This window comes from Mustela nivalis, assembly GCF_964662115.1.
Source record: "Mustela nivalis genome assembly, chromosome: 17".
Classification (NCBI taxonomy): domain Eukaryota; kingdom Metazoa; phylum Chordata; class Mammalia; order Carnivora; family Mustelidae; genus Mustela; species Mustela nivalis.
Window position 1 is genome coordinate 22,151,801 of NC_139036.1, and position 23,922 is coordinate 22,175,722.

The 23,922-nt window shown below is 37.2% G+C and overlaps 3 protein-coding genes across 12 annotated transcripts in view; 1 reads left to right on the forward strand and 2 right to left on the reverse strand.

The window, feature by feature from the left end:
• Nucleotides 1-23,922, forward strand: part of NF1 (neurofibromin 1) — a 255,085-nt gene that overhangs the window by 179,966 nt on the left and 51,197 nt on the right. The gene's annotated exons all lie outside the window — the stretch shown is intronic.
• On the reverse strand, nucleotides 1,351-21,692 carry OMG (oligodendrocyte myelin glycoprotein). Its single transcript, XM_082707311.1, has 3 exons — nucleotides 21,588-21,692; nucleotides 3,879-4,087; nucleotides 1,351-3,046 (listed from the first exon to the last, which is right to left on the reverse strand). The coding sequence occupies exons 2-3, from the start codon at nucleotides 3,879-3,881 to the stop codon at nucleotides 1,718-1,720; spliced, it is 1,332 nt and encodes a 443-aa protein (XP_082563437.1). The 5' UTR covers nucleotides 3,882-4,087; nucleotides 21,588-21,692; the 3' UTR covers nucleotides 1,351-1,717.
• Nucleotides 12,201-21,694, reverse strand: EVI2B (ecotropic viral integration site 2B). The gene is made up of 2 exons (XM_082707310.1): nucleotides 21,588-21,694; nucleotides 12,201-13,942 (listed from the first exon to the last, which is right to left on the reverse strand). The coding sequence occupies exon 2, from the start codon at nucleotides 13,925-13,927 to the stop codon at nucleotides 12,560-12,562; it is 1,368 nt and encodes a 455-aa protein (XP_082563436.1). The 5' UTR covers nucleotides 13,928-13,942; nucleotides 21,588-21,694; the 3' UTR covers nucleotides 12,201-12,559.

A 23,922-nucleotide genomic window follows, 5' to 3' on the forward strand; every position in this document is an offset into this window, starting at 1 on the left:
AGATACTAAATCAGTGATTGGGAGGGAATGGGAACAGCTTACCCATTTGGAAAGCTAGTGAATTTTAAAATCATTTAGGGGACTTTTTCAAATAACCCCCTTTCTTCGTGGTGAAATTCCCTGACATAGTAAGTTAGGTTTTCTGGGGCAGAGAAATGTTCAAGAGCCACAGTACTGGAAAGGAATTGCTTTATTGAAATTTAACAGTAATTTTTCCATAAGCCTGGTCCTTTAAACACACACACACACACACACACACACACACACACAGGAGGGTTATTTGTTTCTCTCTCTCTGAATAGAAATGTTCCCAGACCTAGAAAGAAGTCTTATCTTATTTTAAAATGTCTTAGGAAGGAGCATAAAAGTTTCTTTCTGGACTCTCTCCCAACCCTAGGAATGGCTTGAAATAGATTCTTCCTTGTGTCTCACAAATTAAATACCTCATTTGTGGCCCACCTGCTTCAGTTATGCTTTCTTGCATTTTAATCTAGCCTTGTTTCAGAGCTTCTTTTCCTGACTCTTGGTTATTATATTTGTCTCTAATTCATAAGGTGGCTTACTTTTATACTTGTGGGAAATTCTCCATTTTCTTCTAGTTGAGTCCCAGTGCAGTTTGATGTTGAGTGTTAAGATCTGTCCTATGCCCAGCCTTAGTCCTTTTGTGTGTTTTATTGGGCTCATTGCCTGGTTTTAGAGATGAATCCCATCCTTTTTTTCCATTTTCCTTTCCTTTTCCTGTCTCTTCCTTACTACTGCCCATGTTTCTTACACTCCCAGGATTTTATTCTGAAACGAATCTTATTTTTAATTTAGTAAGTCCGATTTTGATGTGCAAAGGATAGATTTTCCTCTCCTATATATAGAAGACATTTAATTGTGTAAATATTTAAATTCTCCATTAATAAATGGTCTGTTAAATATACTCTAAAACTGTTCCTTTACATGCCTTTAAAGGCAGACTTTTTATTGTGTTTCCAATACTTCTCTTAAATGCAAAAAACAAAGCTGTTAAACTTTCCTTATTAAAATGCAAAGCCTAGTGTCTTCTAGCTTTTTGAAGAGCTTTTGTCCATTATATAATCTGTAAAGTAGCCAAGAGTTCCTCAGAAGCAGGACATCATTTAGATTTGAAACAATTATGGTTTGTGTGTAACATAATGATGTGGCATAACCATTCATGGGGGGACAACCACGGTTATACTTCAGTGACAAAATCCTTGGATACCTCCAACATGTCATTTACCATAAAGACTTTATGAGGGTACCCCAGAACAGAAATGGTTAGGTCATTTTGACTCTACTCAATAGATTAAGTTGGTATGACTAGAAAGCCAAATGACACAGTTATGAGCATAGACCTTTTATTTTTTTCCCCAGATGTTTGACAATGTAAACATACATAAAATACATATTAAAGTTTAGATGCTTTATATCTTGTGCAATAAATTGAAGCCTTAAAAAGAAAACATTTCATTAAAAAGAAGGAAACTCATTAGTTTTACTTAATTAAGACAGTAAAATAGCAGCGAGTACCAAGACATTGTGCACTTCTTTTATTTAAGACAAGTTACTTCATTACATCAGAGTCAGAAATGTAAGACTGGCTTTCTTGAATACTTATATAGCTTGAATCACTGGTTAGATAGGGACATATTTTCCCAACTGTACATCAGGGAAGAGTTCTTTCGTTAATTTCAAAAAAAAATGCAGACCCTCAAACAGCCAGCATGACCACAGCATTGAGCATTAAGAGAAATGAAGCATTTACTTTCCAAGCACTTGCCACAGAAGGTAAGCGAGTCTTTACATTTGTGGTTGTCTCTTCCCTCCGTAAGTTAAGGGTTGTGCTTTGTTGAGGCATTTCAGAGAAATTATTTGGCATGCCACTAGTAATGCTTAGGGTCATGGGTGTTGGGGATGATTTTGTTGAGCTAGGGAGGCTTGTGTTTGTAACCATTCCATCTTGGAGATGAATAGTTAGAGTTGCAGCTGCTGCTTCATGTGAACTGATGGTTTCTATGGATGTCTCTTCTGGGTAGGGCACAAAAGCCTTGTCAGTGCTAGCAAAGGTGGTGTCTTTGCTTAGAGTGGCACCAAACGTTGTTTCCTTTGTTCGATATTGTTTGGGTGTTTTGGTCACTTTGGGTTGAGTAACCATACTCAGAGAGTTAATGGTGTCCACTGTCTGCATCCCACTTACAGTGAACAAGCTTGAGGTAAATCCAGGAGGTGTGGGATATATGTTATGTTCCTTCAGAGATGATATTTGGCTAGAACAGGGAGTCCCTATCACATGGGCTTTTGTTTCCATCATCCACTTCAGTAAGTAAGTAATGTTTTGTTTGTGGTCACACAACCACCTGTTATTGTAAAGGGTTATCTCTTGCAACTGAAAGAGTTGGTCAAAAGCTTGATCTGGAATGAATGTGAACTTATTATTGTGTAGGTAAAGATGTGTGAGATTGGTCAGGTTTATTAATGTTCCTGGAAGGATTTGTGTCAAGGAATTGTTAGACAGGTCCACGATATGTAGTTTGGAGGGCATATTGGTTGGAACTGTCCAAAGTTTGTTACTACTGAGGTTGAGAACCTCAAGACTTCTTAGTGTATTTTTAATGAGGACAACCTTTTCCAGCATATTCTTAGAAACATCCAGAAATTTAAGGTTCCACTGATAAGCAGTATCAGATTTGTCAAGCAGTTTAATGTTGTTGTTAGCTGCAGACATGTTCCAGAGGGACCGAGGTAACTGAGCAGGCAGGCTTTCGAGCCTGTTGTTTGAAATGTCCAGGGTCCTCAGATTGGTATATTGGGTTAACTGGTTATGAAGATCAGTAAAATGGTTATAAGACAGATTTAAATGGATAATATTCTCTTGCAGTCCAGATGGTAATGTAGTCAAGTTTCTGCCTGAACAGTCCACATGCCTGTGCCTCTCTGTGCATATACATTGGAGAGGACAACTGCATAAAATACCAGGTGTGAGAAACAGAAGGATGAACAAGCTGGGAGACATTTTCAGTATCTGATATTCCATCAAAGCCTGGAAACAAACAGATACACCCTTCTTTTAATATGCAAACACAATTAGGCATCTGCATGGGTCAGTTAGCATTAGGCAAAATTTTCAATAAACCTCCTTGTTGTTGAGTCCTTTTATAATTGTTCCAGTGATTAAACTAACAAAGCTCCCCTTCATTTATAGTCCAAATGCTTAATCCTTCAATTGGGGCTATGTGGTAGAGAGGGACTCTCTCCCCCTACTTGCTTCTTCATTTTCACCCTTCTCTTCTCCCTTCTTTTACCATAGTCTTTCTTAATTTATCTTCCTAGAGCCTTTACATTACAAAATGGCATTCTCTGCAAATACAGAGTCAGAATCTTATGCTATTACTATTTTTGATAATCTCCTTTCTTACTCAGATAGGAAAAAATGGCTGTCGAGTCTGTTTTGTTTTTTTTTTCTTTTTTTAAATCTCTGCAGTAATGTAATAGTCAATGTGTGTGTAGAGTAAGATTTTATTTAGATATTAAAACGATACTTTAAAATTCATCTTTGTCTTTTTAGGATAAATATATCTTCGTAAAACATTTTAAGGCACCTGAAAAATTCAGACCAAGACCATACCCTTAAACCTCACATTTTATAGTGAATTTTTCCTGTTTATTTCAGTGCCGATGCTAAAAGAAAGCAGTATGGACATTCACAAAGTGAATGAATATTAAAAAGAAACCCCTCTACTGACACTGCAGCAAATTTCTGGTGCATGCACTTGCTTCTGAATATATATTCAGTCCTCACATTGACTTTTTCTTTAAAAAAAGGGGGAAAAATTCCCAAAGTCAGTCTTTTACTGATCTAAATAACAGCTTACCATAGTGTCGTCTTCAGCAGCAGCATCTCATTTTCTCCGGGAAACTTAAGCTTAAAGGTCGCCTTGTTCTGGAGAGTGGGAACCGCTTCTGGCTGTGGGCTGTGCTTGCCTGCTCAGCTGCATTGTGTTGCTGGGAGCTGAAGCTCTGCAACCACCTGATCAGTACCACAGAGGAGGACTGCAGAGCTGTCATTGGCGCTGACTCGAATCTATTGCAAGAGGTGCACACGCAACAAAATGGACCCCCCCCATTAAAAAAAAAAAACGGCATTGAGCATTCCTATGGATCTCTGATTTGCTATAGGATATAGTGCCTCGTGTACCTTAGACCTGGCCCTTTCTCATTTTTGTGTATCTGTCTGAGTTGATGTTCTGCATTCGAACATGGCCTCATGAAGAATTTGTGGTTCTTTTTAAAGCCTCTACTCTATTCTTTTTACACATTAAAAAATGTTGAAAATGAATTTGACCTTCCCTGTGGATGGTTTTTCTAAGATGTTCATTTAACTATTTTTAACTCCTGCCTTTTCATGTTGTTCTAAAATGGTTCAATTGTCATGTCACTTTTCAGAATAACATAATACAATCTGTTTCATTTTCATATGCTCCCCCAACATGGTGATTATTACGTATAATCAGCTCTTTGAGTTTATCAACCACTTAAATCTTCATCTTCCTTTTTCGGAAATACTCAAGTACTTCCATATGGTTATTTTGTCTTTATCTTTTGATACAAAGGATCATTTAACCCAGACTATACAAGCAAGACTGCATTTTTAAATGAGCATCATATGCTTTTAATTAAATTTATGTGGTCAGATATGTTTTATTTTATGCTTTTTAGGTGAAGGATATTTTACAACATGCAACTTATTTTGTTCAGTCAATAGGTATATGAATTCTTTTCTCCAGAGACCTCTTTGATGCTGTAGGAATAACTGTTTATTTGATTTTATGTTTTAAAAATAATAGCATCAACTTTAGGTGATTTCTTCAGAATGTTTCACATTTTATTTTATTTTTTTTAGATTTTTTGAAATTTATTTGACAGACACACAGCAAGAGAGGCAACACAAGCAGGGGGAATGGGAGAGGGAGAAGCAGGTTCCCCACTGAGCAAGGAACCCCATGTGAGGTTCGATCCCAGGACCCCAGGATAATGACATGAGCCAAAGGCAGCCGCTTAATGACTGAGCCACCTAAGTGCCCCTCACATTCAGTCTTACTGAGAAAGTAATTTAGAGTTTTTAAATTGCATGAAATAATGTCAAAGACAAAAACTTTTGGTCATGAGTTTTATAAAATGTGACCAGATTTATAGTCATTTCTGCTTCCCTTTTTAGTGGATTGATTATATAAATAATCTGTTAAAATCAAATCTAATTTCCAGGATAGCCAGTTTATCTTAGAAAAGAAAGCAGATAAAGTCATGGCATTTTCATTACAAAATTTTTACTATTTAAAAAACAAGCAATTATTAGTACATTCCATGTAAAGTAAATCTCCTTATGCCTTGTTGTTAATCCTTTTTTTCTCTAAATTATTATTTGTTATTATTTTGCCCCATATTTTACCCCAAATAGAATTTATTGTATTAAAAATTTGAAATTTATTTTCTTAGAAAAGAAACTATACTCTAGGAGTCACCTTTTGTATAAAATTAATGTTCCTCGAAAAGTATCTACATTCTAAAAGTCTGCAGTGTTAGAAACTTATTATTGATTAGGTGCTTTATTCCCACTTTACTTGGAGAGTTCAGCCTTGGACTCCTAATAAGATTCTTTCTATGGATTTCAAAAACCAGTCATCAATCTTAGTGCTTAAAAGCAATGTGTTTAAAAATACTACATTCAGCAATATTGTTGTGGAAATAAGGAATGATTGTTTCGACATTTAGATTTCTTATGTTTTAACTCCTGTTTTACTATTATACTTCAAGGAAGTCTCATTACATCAGTGTGGAAGTGTCCATTATACTTACCAGTACTTTTTTTTTGAAACCAAGGACTTGTTATTTCATTAAGTTATGATTCAAATGAATTTGGGAGTAGGCTTTATTGAGATTAGGTTCTGCTGTATATAATAGAAAATTCCAATACAACAACAGTGCCATATTTCTCATTTCAGGTTTGGGGACATACCAGTTGCTTCCTCTTATTCAGAGATTATTATAAAATCCTCAAAAAGAGGCGAAATATTTTAATGTATTTGAATTATAATAATTTGTCCTTATGCTTTTAGAAATTCTCATGAAATAGGGGCCCCTAGGTGGCTCAGTGGGTTAAGTGTCTGCCTTTGGCTCAGGTCATGATCCCAGGGTCCTGCATAGCAGGGAGCCTGCTTCTGCCTCTCCCCACATTGAGCTCATGCTGTCTGTCGCTGTCTCTCTCTCCCTCTCTCAGATAAATAAATAAAAGCTTAAAAAAAATTCCCATGAAATAATATAATAGTATTTTATTATTACTCAAAAAATAAGAATTTTGTATAGGCTTAAGTGTTTGTTACAACTTCTCTTAGGTATTAGGTATTATTTCAGATGCATTGCATTTAATATTTTTTATTTTTTATTTTTTCAAATTTTTATTGTGTTATGTTAATCACCATATAATACATCATTAGTTTTTGATGCAGTGTCCCAGATTCATTGTTTACATATAACACCAGTGCTCCAAGCAGTTCATGCCCTCCTTAATACCCACCAACAGGCTCACCCATCCCCCACCCCCACCCCCAAACCCTTAGTTTGTTTCTTGGAGTCCACAGTCTCTCATAGTTCATCTCCCCCTCCAATTTCCTCCCCTTCACTTTTCCTTTCCTTCTAATGTCACACTGCATTTTAGATAAGCCTGTCAAGTCAGGAATTACAGCTATTTAGGCAACTATTCTAGACTAAGCATATATATATATACATATATATATATATATATGTATATACATATATATTCATTTATATATTGTTTTGTGAAACACACTGTCCTAGGATATATCACCCCAACATTGTGAAAGGTATAACAGATTGGCAGATGCCAGGGAACAACTGTCCTGTGGTAATCAACAGTTTGGAAATCTAATCAGTTTGTCTTTTTTTTTTTTTTTTAACTCATTCCCATTTTATTTTATTTTTTCATTCCCATTTAATTTTATTTTGATTCCAGTATAGTTAACATAGAATGTTCTATTAGCTTCAGGTCTACAAAATAGTGATTCCACAATTCTGTACATTACTCTGTGCTTGTCATGATAAGTGTATAGTTTGTTTTTATTTCTTAAGTTCATAAAATTTGTCATGCTTGAGAGTAAAAGTATTATATTTTCTATCTTTAGTAATATTGTTGGCTATTCAGATTGAATTTGCTGCTGAAAACAATTAAGAGTACTGAACAAAGTATTTAATAAGATGTATGAACTGACAAGATAGAAATTACCACATCAAAACCAGGTGGATCTTTCTGTTCTCCCCTCTGCACACCTTTTTTCCCATACTGTTGGCTTGTTGCCAAAACTCGGTTATTTGTTCATCTGGATCTATCTGTTTGCTTCTTTATGAACATTTAATTTGTTCCTTTATCCCCCATATTTCCTATAAATGGTCTCTAACAGCATTAACATAATTGTTGTATCATCGTACAATAGTTTCAGAGTAATGCCAGTATTGCTACAATTAGATTACAGACTACTGAATAAAACGTAAGATTTCTTTGCAGCTCTATTTGTTCTTAGAATATATCTCACTAAGGATATGTAGTCAATTCTGTGCTCTCATGCAACTTGAAATAAGGATTTTTCTGTATGTTTATATAACCAACTTTGCATGAAGTTAGGTTCATTAGTTCTTAGGGATTGCTTAGGTCAAAACTATGTGACAAGGTGTATTCAGAGATATCTTCTCTATCTCCTTCACCCTTTATCTGCTCTTCCTCTTATTGGTGACCGTTTGTATTTGCTTTTGGTTATATATTTTTTAAAGATTTTATTTATTTATTTATTTGACAGATAGAGATCATAAGTAGGCAGAGAGGCAGGGAGAGAGAGAGGAGGAAGCAGGCTCCCTGCTGAGCAGAGAGCCCGATGTGGGGCTCGATCCCAGGATTCTGGGATCATGACCAGAGCCGAAGGCAGAGGCTTTACCCCACTGAGCCACCCAGGCGCTCCTGGTTATATTTTAACTGTATTTCTTTTCTTTTTCTTTTTCTCTTTCTTTCTTTTCTTTTCTTTTTTTTTTTTTTTTTTTTTTTTTTTTGCAAACATACTAAGATGTGTATGTATTATACGTTCTTACTCCCTTTTCTTATATTAAGGGCTGCATATTAAATATACTATTATACATCCTTTTAAAAAGAAAAGACTTTATTTATTTGAGAAAGAGAGCACAAACAGCAGAGAGGGAGGGAGAGGGACAAGCAGACTCCACGCTGAGCACGGATCCTGTTGTGGGCTCATCAGTGGTTTCAATCCCAGGACCCTAAGATCACAACCATAGCTGAAACCATGAGTCAGATGCTTAATTGACTGAGGCACACTGGCACCCCTACTGTTTACACATCTTGTTCTTTTTTTTCCTGAATATATCTTGAAGATCATGCTACATCAGCATATAGGGATCTTTCACATTCATTTCACAATGCATAGGACCCCATTTGGGAATGTACCATGGTTTATTCACCCAGTCCATGTTGATGGACATGTGGGTTGTTTCCAGACTTTTGCTGTTACAAATAGTGCCAGTGAATACCCTTGCACCTAAGTAGTTTCATATTTTGTCCAATGAATCTTTGAAAAAGATTCCTAAAGGGGCCCCTGGATGGCTCAGTAGTTAAGCGTCTGCCTTTGGCTCAGGTCATAAGCCCAGGGTTCTGGGATGGAGCCCGGAGTCTGGCTCCCTGCTTGGTGGGGAAGCCTGCTTCTTCTTCTCGCAGTTCCCCTGTTTATGTTCCCTCTCTCGTTGTCTCTCTTTCTCTGTCAAATAAATAAATAAAATCCTTAAAAAAAAAAAAAAAGAAAAGATCCCTAAAAATGGGACTACTGAGTAAAATGGTAAATTCATTTAGAACTTACCCAGATATTACTGGCTTCTTCTGTCTGATCCTACCATTTTGCAATCCCAGCAGCAGCGTACCAAGGTGTCAGGTCTGTATCACCTCACCATACACTTTGTTGTGGAACTTGTGGCTTTATATCAATCTGATAAGTAAGAGTATCTCCACGTAATTTTAAATACATCTCTTATTATGAGGAATGTTGTATATCTTTACGTTTTTAGGAACCATTTAAATTCTTCTTTTTCCTAGGTTTTGCACATTCCACATTATAAAAGAAATCTCATATTTTCTTCTATTACTTGTATAATTTTATGCTTTATATTTAGATCTCTGGTCCGTTTGGTGTTTATTCTAATTTAGTGTGAAGTATGGATCCAGTTTTATCTTTTTCCAAATGTATATCCATTTGTCCCCCTAGTTCTTTCTACTGATTGGAGATTGGAGTCCATTTCTGGACTTTCCATTCCACTCATCTAATCATGTATCAGTATCATGGTACATGATTATTATAATGTTTTAATTCTAGGTACCCAGATATTTTGTACTTTACTTTTTTTATTAGAACTAGGTAATAATAATTACAGGTCAAGTCATTGTGTCCCCCACTACCAGCTGCAAATGGAATATGTAAATAATACATATATATGTTGCAGTGCATGAAGTATGTGCTCGTTGGTCCTATATAAGTGAGAACAGTGCTGAACCAGGAGTCTGGGAACAGACACAGCTTTTAGTATCACCACTAAGAATATCACCACTACGAAAATCGCTACTCTCTCCAGCCAATTTTCTCAGCAGTTAACAAATAAAAGGAATGGAACTAGGTGGTCTTCAGGGTTGTTTCTCAATCTAATTAATGCTGATCTGGTAAGCGCACCACTGCTGTGTGGTAATTCAGTCACTTTTTATTCCCTTATGCCTTGTTCTTCCGCCATGTTTATGAAGTAAACTTTCTCTAATGCTCTGGGTCCTGGTTCTTTCATCTTTTTTGTAAGTCTTTCTTTTTTCTAGCATTTTCTTTTCTCCTGTATTTCTTTTATTAGCTTGCATTTCTTTCTGCTGATTAAGCAAGGATTGCCACTGTTTGGCTGCTCAGCTTCCACTGACCTCAGTGGGGAAAAATGCAGAAAATGGGAGTTATTTTTTCCCCCTGGCAGAGAATTTAAAAAAGAAAGAAAGAAACCAAAAACTAGCTGCTGACACTAAGTCTGTGATTCTTAAGTTGTACAACAAATAGAAGGAAGAAAGCTGCATGTAGGTTTTGAAGAGATCAGACAAGTCTATAACCAGGTCATCAGCTCCTGATTTATCTATAAGAGTTGGTACTCCCCGATATTTCCCAGCACCCACCCTTCAAGAGATCGGGAAAGAAGTTGATGAGAAAGAAGAGCAAAAGTGTGGAAAGAGCCTCTTTAGGTAACCATCTTACATGTAAAATGAGGAGAGTTATGTGGGTTTAAAGCGCATCAAAGTCTTAAGTGTATCTTACTTAAGCTAACTAGAATACTTCCCGTTCAGAAGATTAATAGGAAGTTCTTAAACTCCTGATGGCTGCTGGGTAAATAAACCTTAAAAGTGCGAAGTTTGAAAAACAACATGAGAGAAATGTTTTAATGTGGAAGACAGAGAACCAGTATAATAGGATAGTAAATATGCTTCAGGAATAAGCATCAGGAAAAATTAGTTCAAGGAAGTGTTTCTACAGATAAAAAGTTTTAATGTTGTCAGTAAGGGACAGTTTAAAAGATTTAAAGGGAAACCTTATAGATAAAATTTCAGTGTCCAAAAGCTTCCTCTTTTTTGTTATTTTTTAATTGAAGGTGGAGCTTTGGGGAACCTGGGTGGCTCAGTTGGTTGGGCAGCTGCCTTTCTCTCAGGTCATGATCCTGGAGTCTTGGGACTATGCCTTTACTACTATCCAAGTAGCTCTTTGTGATAGTCTTCCTTTCATGTTAATCTCACTAGCTCCTGTTTTTCCCTTCTTAAATATGGGTACTTGTTATTCAGCCTCACTCTTAGCTACTTTCTCTAATCCTGATTGCATAAATTTTCAGCTCTCACCTATATGCCATAGCTCCCAAACCTGCACATCCAGCCTAAACTCATGGGGAGTCTGCTTCTCCCTCTGACCTTCTCCCCTCTCATGCTCTCTCTCTCTTTCTCTCAAATACATAAATAAAATCTTTAAAAAAAAAAAAAAAAGGTGGAGCTTTGTTAGTTTATTGAACATGAGTGCTACAAATAAACAAAGTGTTTTTTTGTTCTGAAAAACTTCAGAAATATGAGGGGTTCTTTAAGGTTAAACTACCAACAAGACCACCACATTTCATTATGAGTGAGACTTCCCCTGGGAGTTAGGGTAGGGCAAGGAGGACCACTACATGCTTGTTGGGCAAAGAGGCACTTCTGCAGGCACAGGCTGGCACCCCAACAAGCATAGCCAAGGAACACTTGCCATATGGACACTGCCAAAGATTGGGGCCACCCCTGCTCTGATAATTCAGATTCATCACTTATCAGGTCATGGAGGAAAGATGAAATTCCGCATTGGAATGGTGGTTTAAGAACTTAAATATAGAGTGTCAGAAAGTATAAGTAAGTTTAGTGAAAGTTGAGAACCATCTGTATTTGATACGGTCTGTTTTTCTTGGAAAATCATTCAGATTTGGAACGAAGCCAAAGAGGTGTGGTTTTGTTTTCCATTGTAAGATTTCTTTTCTGGGTGGTGCTTGAGCCATAGAAAGAAGAAATTCTTTAAAGAGGCTAATTTTTAAAAAATTGTGTTCTCCCAGCGAGATAGGGAAATATCAACAGTTTTTGGTGTATGCTTCTATTCTTTTGAAGTAGTATCCCTAATCCAACGTCCCCTCCATTTGATGGTTTGTTTTTTTTTTTTAGATTATTTATTTGTTTATTTGACACAGAGAGATCACAAGTAGTGGGGGGGGGGAGCAGGCTCCCCGCTGAGCAGAGAGCCCAATGATGCTCAATCCCAGGGCTCTGAGAGGGCACCTGAGCCAAAGGTAGGAGCTTAATCCACTGAGCCACCCACCCACTGAGCCAAATGGAGCACCCCTCCATTTGATGTTTTAACAGATTTGCTTTACTGTTTTCAGTGAGAGCTAAAAGGAAATTTTTGTGTTCTCAAATACGCATTTTAGTTTCTCATCCCCACATCCCTGGCATATTTATATAATACTTGAGGTATTAATTTAAAATTTGGAGTTTTGTTTGAAACTCGGATCATGTATTTAATTTCTTATTCCTGCCCATGACTTCAAACTTTGAAATGGAAAAACAAAGTTATTTATTCAAGATAACTTTATACACAGGTTTTGAGGGGAAAAAATATCTATTATGTGATATTAAGTATATGTAGATTGCTTGTTTCCAAAATGGCTAAGTTATTTACATACATCTATAAAACATACTATACATTAAAGTTGGGTACAGTGATTAAATCCCTGTTACATTATTTTTAAAAAAAGAAGTTCCACTTATGCATGTGAACTTTGAGCAGATTCAGGTAGTTCCTGAAAAAAAATCAAAATTGGCTACCAGTTGCTTTCATCACATGAAGAAAAACAAAAGATGGAGTTCATAAGAAAGATGGAAAATCAGCTAAAAAGCAAGTTACAATATTTATAACAGTTCTTCAGGTGGGGGCGGCAAGTATTCACTGTGATCCTGATCACAATCAGGAGGAATAGAGAACTCCTGACACTGGATCCCATTGTTGGAATCTTCCTGGTTTTTCATGAAATCTCCTGGTTCCAGGGGCAAGTTAAGTGAGTCAGGTGGAGGTGGAAATGTTTGTTCGAACTCGGTATTATGATTTTTACAGACTTGATTGAGACAGTCCAGAGACGGTGGGAGATTGGAGGAAGCATTTGGAAGAGGAGATAGAACTGTCATAGTGGGTTTGTCACATTGGTTATTCTCCTGTTCTTCCAAATCAAGAAGTGGGGGAGGCGGTGGAAGCAGATCTGCATCATCTGAAGAGGAAACTGCAGTGCCGATCGTTGATCCACCAGGGCTCTCCTCTGATGTACCATTTACTTCATCTTTTGTTTTTTCTGTTTTGAGGGGGTTGGAATCTTCAGTGTGTTCATTTGAGTCAAACAACTTAATTTCCAAGTCCTCTGCTAAGAGTGTGCTTTTGTTTGATTTCCAAGGCAAAAATGTAACAATTGATGTACGTTTTGTGGGGACTTCATTTCCTCTAATGTTATCCATATATATGTCGGGGGTTTCACCATCAGCAAATGGAGACCTACCTGCCCAATTCTGATCACTTAAAGCTGGTTTTCTCAAACATTTCCATAGAACAATTATGATTATAGATACCAACATAGAAGTCAGAATTACACCAATTAATATGGAAGCTATTGAATTAGCACTGGTTTCATGTGAGATAGTTTTGCTACTGGTAGTTTCTAGGATGAATCCTGGAGTAATCCTCCGCGAGCTTTTGATACTTGTTGGTTGTACAGTTGGATTATGAACAGTTGGTGGTGTTGGTTTCCTAGAAGAGGTACGGACGGATGATGGCTGTTGAGTGGAAGTATAGACAAATGGTGGCAGTCGTTTGGTAGAAGTATGGGCAGATGGTGGTAGTTGTCCAGCAGAAGTAAACACGGGTACTGCTGTCTGTTGGGAAGACATGTTGGCCATTGATACTGGTTGTCCGGTGTTGTTATAGGCAAGTGGTTGCCCAGCAGAAGTGTGTGCTGCTGGTTCTTCAGACGAAGCATGGGCAGTTGGTGGTGTTTGTTCATCAGCAGCTTTAACAGTTGGTACTGGCTGTTCCGGAGAAACATGGTTGAATTGTGCTGGTTGATTCATAGGATTCTCTGTTGTGGTTTGAGAATTAGCTGAGTTAGATAGCCTTGGTGATCTAAATAAAGTAGACTGTGGTTGCTTCTCTGTTGTAATTGCTTCTCTCTCTGAGGAAAATGTATCACTGATGTATCCACAAAACAAAATTAAGATGAAATATTTGGGATCCATTCCAGAATGTTTCCTCTTTACCAGTGGTTTTATAATGAGAGAAAGAAAGGCAGGTTTTATTTGGTGTCTGGCACAAAGTAGGTAGGTACCTAATAAGTATTTATTGTTTCTAATTTAGATTTGATACACTGTGGTGTAAATAAATTCTTTTGAATATATCCTAACTTAACCTTACAACATTTGGACCTCATAGGCAATAGTCTCTTAATTCTTTCATAAGACCTGTACTTGGCTTTGCTGCCCTCCTCGGTTCGTTACATTGCAATCCTTCATTTTACCATCATACTTGTGATACACATAGGCTGTGGGTGCTGGTTCCATGTGCTCTCTATTCTTTTCTTCCTTACTGCTAGAAATACACTGATCCTGTTGCTTTGAAGGACACCAGTAATCATCTGTTACCTAATCCAAAGTCTTGATTTTATTCTTTTTTTTCTCTCCCTCTCTTGACCACATTTGATGCTATTGACTATGCCTTTACTACTATCCAAGTAGCTCTTTGTGATAGTCTTCCTTTCATGTTAATCTCACTAGTTCCTGTTTTTCCCTTCTTAAATATGGGTACTTGTTATTCAGTCCTCACTCTTAGCTACTTTAATCCTGATTGCATAAATTTTCAGCTCTCACCTATATGCCATAGCTCCCAAACCTGCACATCCAGCCTAAACTCATTAATTCCATTCCATTTACATGACTTCTTGGTGGACATTTCCATGTATATATCCTACTGTCAGCAAATTTAAAATATTTAAAACACAGAATTCATTTTCATGTGGAAACTGGCTCTCTTTATTTTCATACGGTGCTACCTTTGTTTAAGTTTTGTATGCAGAGAGTCTATTGTGTTAGTAGTCTCTACAGTATCATCAGTCTATCACTGTCTCTTTATGTTAGGATCTTATACTCTTTTTTTAAGATTTTATTTTGAGCCACAAGTAGGGGGAGGGACAGAAGAAGAGGGAGAGAATCTCAAGCAGCCTATGTGCTGAGCGCCGAGCCAGATGTGGAGCTCAGCGCGGGCTTCATGTCCTGACCCTGAGATCATGACCTGAGGCGATATCAAGAGTCTGATGCTTAGCCAACTGAGCTATCCAAGCACCCCTAGGATCTCATACTCTTTTTTATTTTTAATTTAATTTTATTTATTTATTTGACAGAGATCACAAGTAGGTGGAGAGGCAGGCAGGGAGAGAGGAGGAAGCAGGCTCCCTGCTGAGCAGAGAGCCTGATGCGGGGCTCGATCCCAGGACCCTGAGATCATGACCTGGGCTGAAAGCAGAGGCTTTAACCCACTGAGCCACCCAGGCGCCCCGGATCTCATACTCTTAAAGGAGTCAGTTCAACTCAGAATCCTAAACAGTCTTTGAATCTGGTTGAGTCAGTTGTTGCCAATTGGTAAAGTTGTCCCACTGCTGCTTTCATTCATTTATCGATAAACATTATCTTTGTGTCAGGTCTGTTCTAGGTTTAAGAGATACACCCCCCCCACCGAGTTTCTAGTGGTAGAAATAAGTAATAAATAATTATAATAGTTTAATAAGCTTTCTCCTAAAGGTATGCAAGAGATGCACAGAGGAACCATTGCAGCCTGGGAGGCTTTCAGGGAAGGTTTTTCAGAGAAGTAAAACTTGAGCTGTCTTGAAAGATCTGTAAGAAGGAATGAAGTAAGTAAAGTATTGCAGTCAGGGGAACAGCATATGGACATGGGAAGAGAAGGCTCGTGTGTAAGTTTGGCAGGCAGGGCTTTTTGTGGGATGTGGTAGATGCTAAAACGTGAGAAGTAAGTTCCAGTTCTACTTCCAGCATGTGACTCTGCGTCTGAGTGTGCGAACTAGTCATTTCATCCCTCCTGTCTCAACTGCCTTCTCTCTAAAGTGAAGAGTTACACTAGGACAGTTTCAGCTCTAAGTGTAATATACTGTTGTGTACATCATTAGACACAATGGTAACTATTTGGCTATTCCTTAACGTTAGGTTGGTTATTAATGCTGGGTTGGTTATTACCGTCAGGGAAAGGAACATCTCAGGGTGTTAGATCCTGATAAATCGACTAGAAACTATAGTTTTTCTGGGATTTCTAGTCCAATGTGAGAGAGATTTGATGTTTTATGCGAAGCACAGTAACAGAAGAGGAATTCCCTCAAGTTTTGCAAATAAATAGACTTTTCAGCGTATTTGAATAGATTTCATTGTTTACTCCTCTACTACTTGGTACAGAGTGTTGGTAAATTACCCTGTTTAAGCAGAGGGCATGTGTTTTATTCCCCCCTCAGTGGTCTCTTCCTTTTTATTTTCTTTCTAATACTAAAGGCCTAAATTTAAAATTTTCTCCTTTAAACTTTCCTGCATACTACTGATGAAGTAATCTTCTGAAAAACGTTTATAGTCAGCTTACTGCTCCCTGACTTATGGGTTCCCTGCTGCTATCAAGACAAAAATTCTAAACTGAGTTTTCTTCCTTCTGGCTTGAATTTACCAGTCCTGACTCATGTCTCAAGACTGAAACTTCTCATTCAGCCAAATGTACCTCTTCCCATCTTAAGTACTTTCTAGACACATGCTTTTTTCCCTAAATAGACACTTGAAATTACACTGTTTCTCACCCTCTTAGCGTATGTTCCCCATCCCCAAACTCATCCTCTTTTCTTGTCTGAACCGGTCCTCACTGGTCAGACCTCAGCTTAAATTCCCCTTCCTAAATCAAGTTCTCTGTGACTGACCACATCCCAGAGAGTTCAACCATTCCCCGAACCCTCCTAGGTCTTGTCTTTATGGTTCCTTAGATAATTATTCATGGTCCTGCCATAGTCACATCTTTATTCTCTTAAATAATTGTGTTATTATTTTTTAAAAGATTATTTATTTATTTATTTGACAGACAGAGATCACAAGTAGGCAGAGAGGCAGGGGGAGGCAGGCTCCCCACTGAGCAGAGAGCCCGATGCGGGTCTCGATCCCAGGACCCCTGGATCATGACCCGAGCTGAAGGCAGAGGCTTAACCCACTGAGCCACCCAGGCACCCCTGTGTTATTTTTTAATTACTTTTAACTTGCACATTTTCTTTTTATTATCCCCACCCATTCAAACAAGAACCTTGAAGAAAGCAAAAAAGAAACAAAAATTTTATATAGAACACATTCTGTACTGTACTATCTCTCGTGTTTTAATAAAAACTTTACTTCATTTAACCTTTAAATGATCATGAGGAAGATGAAGGAATCCTTGACTTACAGATAAAGACACGAATTCACATGGATTAAGAGTTTACCTAGAGTGCATGAGTGGCTCAGTCAGTTAAGCATCTGCCTTCAGCTCAGGTTATGATCCTGGGGTCTTGGGATCGAGCCCCGCATCAGGCTCCCTGCTTAGCAGAGAGGTGCTTCTCCCTCTCCCTCTGCCTGCCACTCTCCCTGAGAGTGTTCTCTTTATCTATCGAATAAATGAAGTCTTAAAAAAGAAAAAAAGAGTTTGCCTAGTGTTCTATCACTTTTATATATTTTAAATCACAAGTAAGGAATTTGTACCCAGCGCCTGATTGACAAGCATGTATTCTTTCTCCTCCCTAAACTGCCTTGGGTTTTGATTCCTTTATATCTAAGTGCCATATATCTTAAGAGCTCAGGAAACACTTAATCTGTATTGGGTTTATGGTTCCTTTCCATTTCACTTTTTCACTATTTATTAATACTTCTGCCAGCATGTAAGCAGAGAAGATAAATCTAAGTTGTTAAATTATGCTTGTTATCCATTTTGCAAAAGGTTTCACAGGAAAAAAATAGAAACTTTTGGCATAAATGTGGGCATTTGAATCATCTCTATATGGTTATCCATGTGCCATTCCTACTTGCTATTCTTACAGATTTCCACCACCCCCAAAAGTCATTCTTCAGGGTTTCACTTTAGTTTTTTAAAAATGCCATCCAAAGCAATAGAAAATATAGGCCATGAATTGTCTTCAGCCAAAAATGTTTCCTCTTTTATGACTTCACTTAAAATTTAAAAAACCCACACAGTTCCTCTTTTCAATTCACTAAAAAAAAAGCACTAGAGAAGGAAAGACCCTGAACAGGAACATGATTATAAACCATTTTAATTTGTAAGATCAGTTTTGGTAAGTTCATAACCTCTTTTATCAATAGGAAGGTCATGTGAGATTTTTCTACTTGTCATTTAAGGGTTACAACAATCTCAAAACCAAATTCCATTTTTTACCTCTTCTGTCTCTTCTGTCTCTTCTTCCCACTCTTCAGTTAGCTGTCTACCCTCCAAGGGTCTGCTACATTAGAATGCTAGAATCTGTATTAGATTTCTGCTATGACAAATCAGAATAGCCCAGAAAAGAGAGAGCAGGATTTAAAAGAGGAATATATAAGGGGCATAATAGTGAAGAAACTGACATTTTTCTAATTCAGAGAAGTGAGGCCAGTGTTATGAGCAGTGCAGAAAGTTATTTAACATATGTATATATTTTTTAAATATATAAACCATGTATACCTGAAGTACCAACATTTCTTCTTCAGGGAGAGAAGGTGGAAAGAACAAACCATATGGGGGAAGTAGAAAGGAGAAAATGTAAGATAATATTAAATGAAAAGGAAGTGCAAAGAAATAAAAAAAAATAAAACCAAAGAGAAAAATAAAGCAGAAATTATAGTAGGCAGCCAATATATGGAAAAGGGGAAGGTCAGTGGACTAGAGAAGGTATTGAAGAGTTAGTGAAAAGCTGAAGAAAAAGTGGTAGCTATGTAATTAGCAAGAAATTGGGGTAGGTGATTAAAGTGGGCAAAATTAGAAGTTGGGGGAGAAGATTGAAGTAGATGGAAGAAAGAACCACAGAGTGCTGCTCTCTGTCACTGAACAGGATTTGTGGACATAGGGAAGGAACAAGAGGAGCTGTTTTTCCATGATGGAGGACTTGACTCACCCATTTTCTCAAACTCACTAGGCTTTCATTTCAGGTTCTCCTGTCTGTTCTAAGTATTCTTAAGATTCTCTCTTTTTATTTCTTTCTGGCACAATTCAGAACATAACTGCTAATTATTCTAAAGAACCCAGACATATTCTATATAGCATTTTTCTAGAAATCCCTTAGTCTGCTGCTCAGGCAAATCCCACATTGTCTACTTTTGTATGGCAGTATTTTGCTCATTATTATAGGTTGGCACTTTGAGGTCTAAATCTGTGATTTTGGTCCTCTGGCTTTTCCTGAATATTTAAAAATGTTTTAAAAGACGAAGGAAAGGGTCGCCTGGGTGGCTCAGTTGGTTGAGCGGCTGCCTTCGGCTCAGGTCATGATCCCAGCGTCCTGGGATCGAGTCCCACATCGGGCTCCTTGCCCTCCGCGGGGAGCCTGCTTCTCCCTCTGACTCTGCCTTCCACTCTGTCTTGCCTATACTCGCTCTCGCTCACTCTCTCTCTGACAAATAAATAAATAAAATCTTTAAAAAAAAAAAAAGATGAAGGAAAACATCAACTGTGTTTTAACTAAACATCTTACAGGCAATTAACACTGAAGGTAGGAGTCCTTATGTATCAGACATGTTCTCATAAATATGATGCATAAATATGTAAAGGGTACAGTTAAGATTGAATCTGTGAGAAGGAGTAAAAAGAGATTAACCTTGAACTCTTGATAGGAAGCATTTGGTGACTTTTATCGGTATTAGCTACCATTTACTGAGCACCCACTCAGTGTTAGGTACTATTCTATTTTAACAAGCAGAGTAGATGTGGTATAACTTGCCAGTGTCCGAGTTGTAAATAGAAGGCAATGATCAAGAAATCATGTCAGTCATACACAAGAGCCCTTTCCTTCTGGTATATGTCACTAAACATGCTGCACTGCCTTTAGTAGTAAAATCATGAAGCAGGGGGCACCTGGGTGGCTCAGTGGGTTAAAGCCTCTGCCTTCGGCTCAGGTCATGATCTCAGGGTCCTGGGATGGAGCCCCACATTGGGCTCTCTGCTCAGCAGGGAGCCTGCTTCCTCCTGTCTCTCTGCCTGCCTCTCTGCCTGCTTGTGATCTCTGTCTGTCAAATAAAATCTTAAAAAAAAATCATGAAGCAGAAATGCTAAAGCATAAATGAAGGAAGGAGATGTGAGCGCTCTGGGAACAGATACGTAAGTAACTTTGGGAGGCAGTCTTGAGTTAAGGGGTAGGGAAAAAAAGACTACCAGAAAACCAGGTTATGCCTGGTTATGCAAAGTTATGCCTCTGATTCTATGAAATTAGTTATGAGAATTTTAAATGGTTAGCCTATAAGCTATCATATATGAAATGACTTTTTAAAATCAGACATTGAAAGGATTCAGATTTATATTTAACAAATTTGAACTTACTCAGAATTCATAATTTCCTTCTCAGTAGAGTTATATAGGAATTAGTTGAAAAACACAGGTACTATTACACTCCAAATTTTGAACTGGCCCTTTAAAAATATAGAGAGACAAGTCTTATCTAAAAAAGAGATAAAAATCTTTATTTCTAACTTAAGTAATAGTTACTTAGAAAAAATCCAAAGTGGACTTCTATAAGGGAAAGTCATAAATATTTATGAAATGTTGAAATAGAGTATCACCCAGTATAAATTTATATTCTGCGATATTGTAAGTCTGTGTAAACTAAACTCTTGGCAGTTTTTATTTGGAGGGTATTTACTTTGTAACTGCCCAGTTTACTCACAGAGTAGGCATGTTGTATGCAGATTAGAAATTTTCTATTATTTATCCTGTGAGTGTATCTATTTTATACTACTTACCAATAGCTCAGATAACAATGTATTGCTTGAATATGTAGGTGATATGAATATATATATACATTTTATCATAACAGTTTCGTCTTAGCTTTAAAAATGAGACCTATTTTCCTATAACTATTATTACTAAAATATAAAATGCTGTTTGTATTAAAAAATGATAATTGAGTACCTTATCTAATCTCCTTTGGTTTCTTTCTTAATTTAAGTGAATGTGACCATTTTTACCATAGAAACTAAAGGGGATTAAAAAATAACTTGAATCTATGGATTATGTTATATATGGGACAACTTTATGGAAAGCAAGTTAGAGGGTTTTTTTGTTGTTGTTTAAAGATTTTATTTATTTTATTTGACAGACAGAGATCACAAGTAGGCAGAGAGGCAGGCAGAGAGAAAGGAGGGGAAGCAGGCTCCCTGCTGAGCAGAGAGTCTGATGTGGGGCTCGATCCCAGCACTCTGGGACCATGACCTGAGCCGAAGGCAGAGGCTTTAACCCACTGAGCCACCCAGGTGCCCCGCAAGCTAGAGTTTTTAACAGTTGGTATTTGGGGATTGTAAATTCAGTCATGTCCCATGGACTCTAGTTTTATTTGTCACCTTTAGCTTTCTCGGCCAGGGTTATAGTTTATTGTTTATAACTACAGAACTAAGGCTGACTAACCATTGAGATTGAACAAAATTAAAAGGGCTGTATCATACAAACCATGCTGAAAATTTTTCTTCAAGGCAAGCTCAACATTGCATATTTTTTAATTCCATGCAACCAAACTCCAAAACCTGCCCTAGACATCTTTAGACTAGCAGAATTTAAGTTGAAAATACTAACAACATCTTAGTTTTAAAAATAAATTTTATATAAAATAAAGATCAAACCAGATTGCCTGTGTGAAAATTTTCTTACCTCAGCTGTTAACTTCTTTTTGCAGAATGCTGAGTTCTTGTTCTATCTGGACATTTTAGTGATTTGGCTAAGAAAGCAAAAGGGGTGGTTCAGTTCAGATTAAAAATGGTCCTGTAGCAAACTGAAATGCTTTCTGTAGAAAAAAAGGAAGTTTATCGATAGTTGGTTCCGGAAGTGCAATAAGCCGCAAAATGACTAAATAATGCACTACTTGAACAGAACTTATTTTGAAACACAGTTTGCAGCTTTATGATTTGAATGCTTATAATTAATGTTGGTAAGTGAACATTTGAGACTCTCTAGTAATGTGATTATATAATTTAAATACTTAGAATAGTACTTTAGAGGGGAACCTACATATTCTAAGGCAAAAACTGCCAGTGGGGTTATCACCCAAAGTGAGATTTCTTCTCGTAAGAAGCAAAAGATGTGTTCTGTTTACTCGATCACCTTAGGCAAGTTGCTGTGCTTCTGAGTCATCATTTCCTCCTCTGGAGGAATATTTCTCTTATTGAGCTATTGTGAAGATTAAGTAAGATAACGTGTATAAGTGCCTCACACACGGTAGGAAGCCAGTAAATGTTAACATTATTTCCTCGTACATAATTTAGACAAAGCCCAGGTAAAAGTGTAATTAAACTTTTCAGACTGAGTACTTTATAAATGATTTTGGAGTTCCAGTGCGCAACTCTTTGATTACCCACAGAGTAGGTACTTCCCAGTGGAAGGTAAAATAAATTGGGAATCATGATTTAAATGAGTCAACTAAGCAAAGTACATTGAACAGAGAATGAGTTAGTCTGAAGAAAAATTTCTTTGCACAAGTCTCCTTCTAGCCTCTTTCCTGCTCTGAGAAATGGAAGTCGTATTTCCTAATTTATAAATTTGTTGTGGGTTTAAATAAATGTGAAGTGCCTAGCATAGTGCCCTTTAGAGTAGATACCGTAAGTATTAAGCCTTACCCTACTTTTCGTGATCACTGCAGAGGATCATGGACTAGCAGTGACTAGTTCTTAACATCAAAGTCCTTATACCTTGGTACAAAAAGAATATAATCAAAGCACTGTGAACTTTTGATTTACTACTTTAAAATCCCTGAATTGAATATGTGAATCATAACTCCTGGAATAGAAAACAAAAGTGTTCTTTTGTCAAAAATAACTTAAAATTTGAACTCAAAATTTATCTTAACCTGTTAAGATATAAAGGAACCACTTCTCTTTGTTCATGAACTGTCATTGGATAGCATCATTCTGAGGGTGTTAATTAGTGAGTGATGAATTTTAAATATTCTTGCAATAGAAGCTTTATTTGTTTGTCAGAAAATGTGTATGTTGAATATGAAAATACCTACCTAGCTAATGTCTTATTTTTTAAAGGACACTTTTAATTTCCTCAGGTAAGTATATATGACACTTGACCCCATGAGTGCTTTGTGTTATCACTATTTGCTCTAATACACAATCTCAAATTTTTAATTGTACAAGATGGGAGCTCTGCCCAGTTTCATTGCCAGTGTGGTCCTTTCTACTCCTCAGAAGATAACCTGATGTCACCATGATTGGCAATGAGTGTTCTCTTGCTTCCCTTTTTACTTTTTTGACATTTAGCTTTATCTGAATAATATTATAATTTCTTTAACAAATTGGTAATAAACTGATTATAAAATTGACTTTTCCCCTCCCATTTTAAAATATAACCTAGATCTTTCAAGCCATGGTACCTGTAAAAAGTGATTTTGATGACCAAGAGCAGTATTAATTAATACAGAATTAATGCAAAAATTACCATTGCTTGGAGGTTACTCCATTGCAGCTGAATCACAAAGAGAATTGGTGGGAATTAGATATTGGCTAGTTTTAAAAACTCTTCAGATGACACAATCAGGATGGGAATCACGAACCTAGAAGGGAGGGGAAGAGTGTGACCATATTTGGAAAAATATATATAAACTCTTTTCTTAAATGGCTAGCATATTGCCCAAAATAAATGCTTAATAAGGGATGAGAATTTTTTAATGTAGCTTGGGTTTTTTTCTGCCTTTTTTTTTTAAGATTTTATTTATTTATTTGACAGATCACAAGTAGGCAGAGAGAGAGGGCAGGTGGGGGGTGGGGGTTGGTGGGAACAGACTCCCCGCTGAGCAGAGAGCCCAATATGGGGCTCCATCCCAGGACCCTGAGATCATGACCTGAGCTGAAGGCAGAGGCTTTAATCCACCGAGCCACCCAGGTGCCCCTGTAGCTTGGTTTTTAATTAGTATGCTCTGGATCAATTTTAGTAGATAGCTGGAACGTCTCTCAAACCAACTTTTGTAATATATCTAACTGAACGT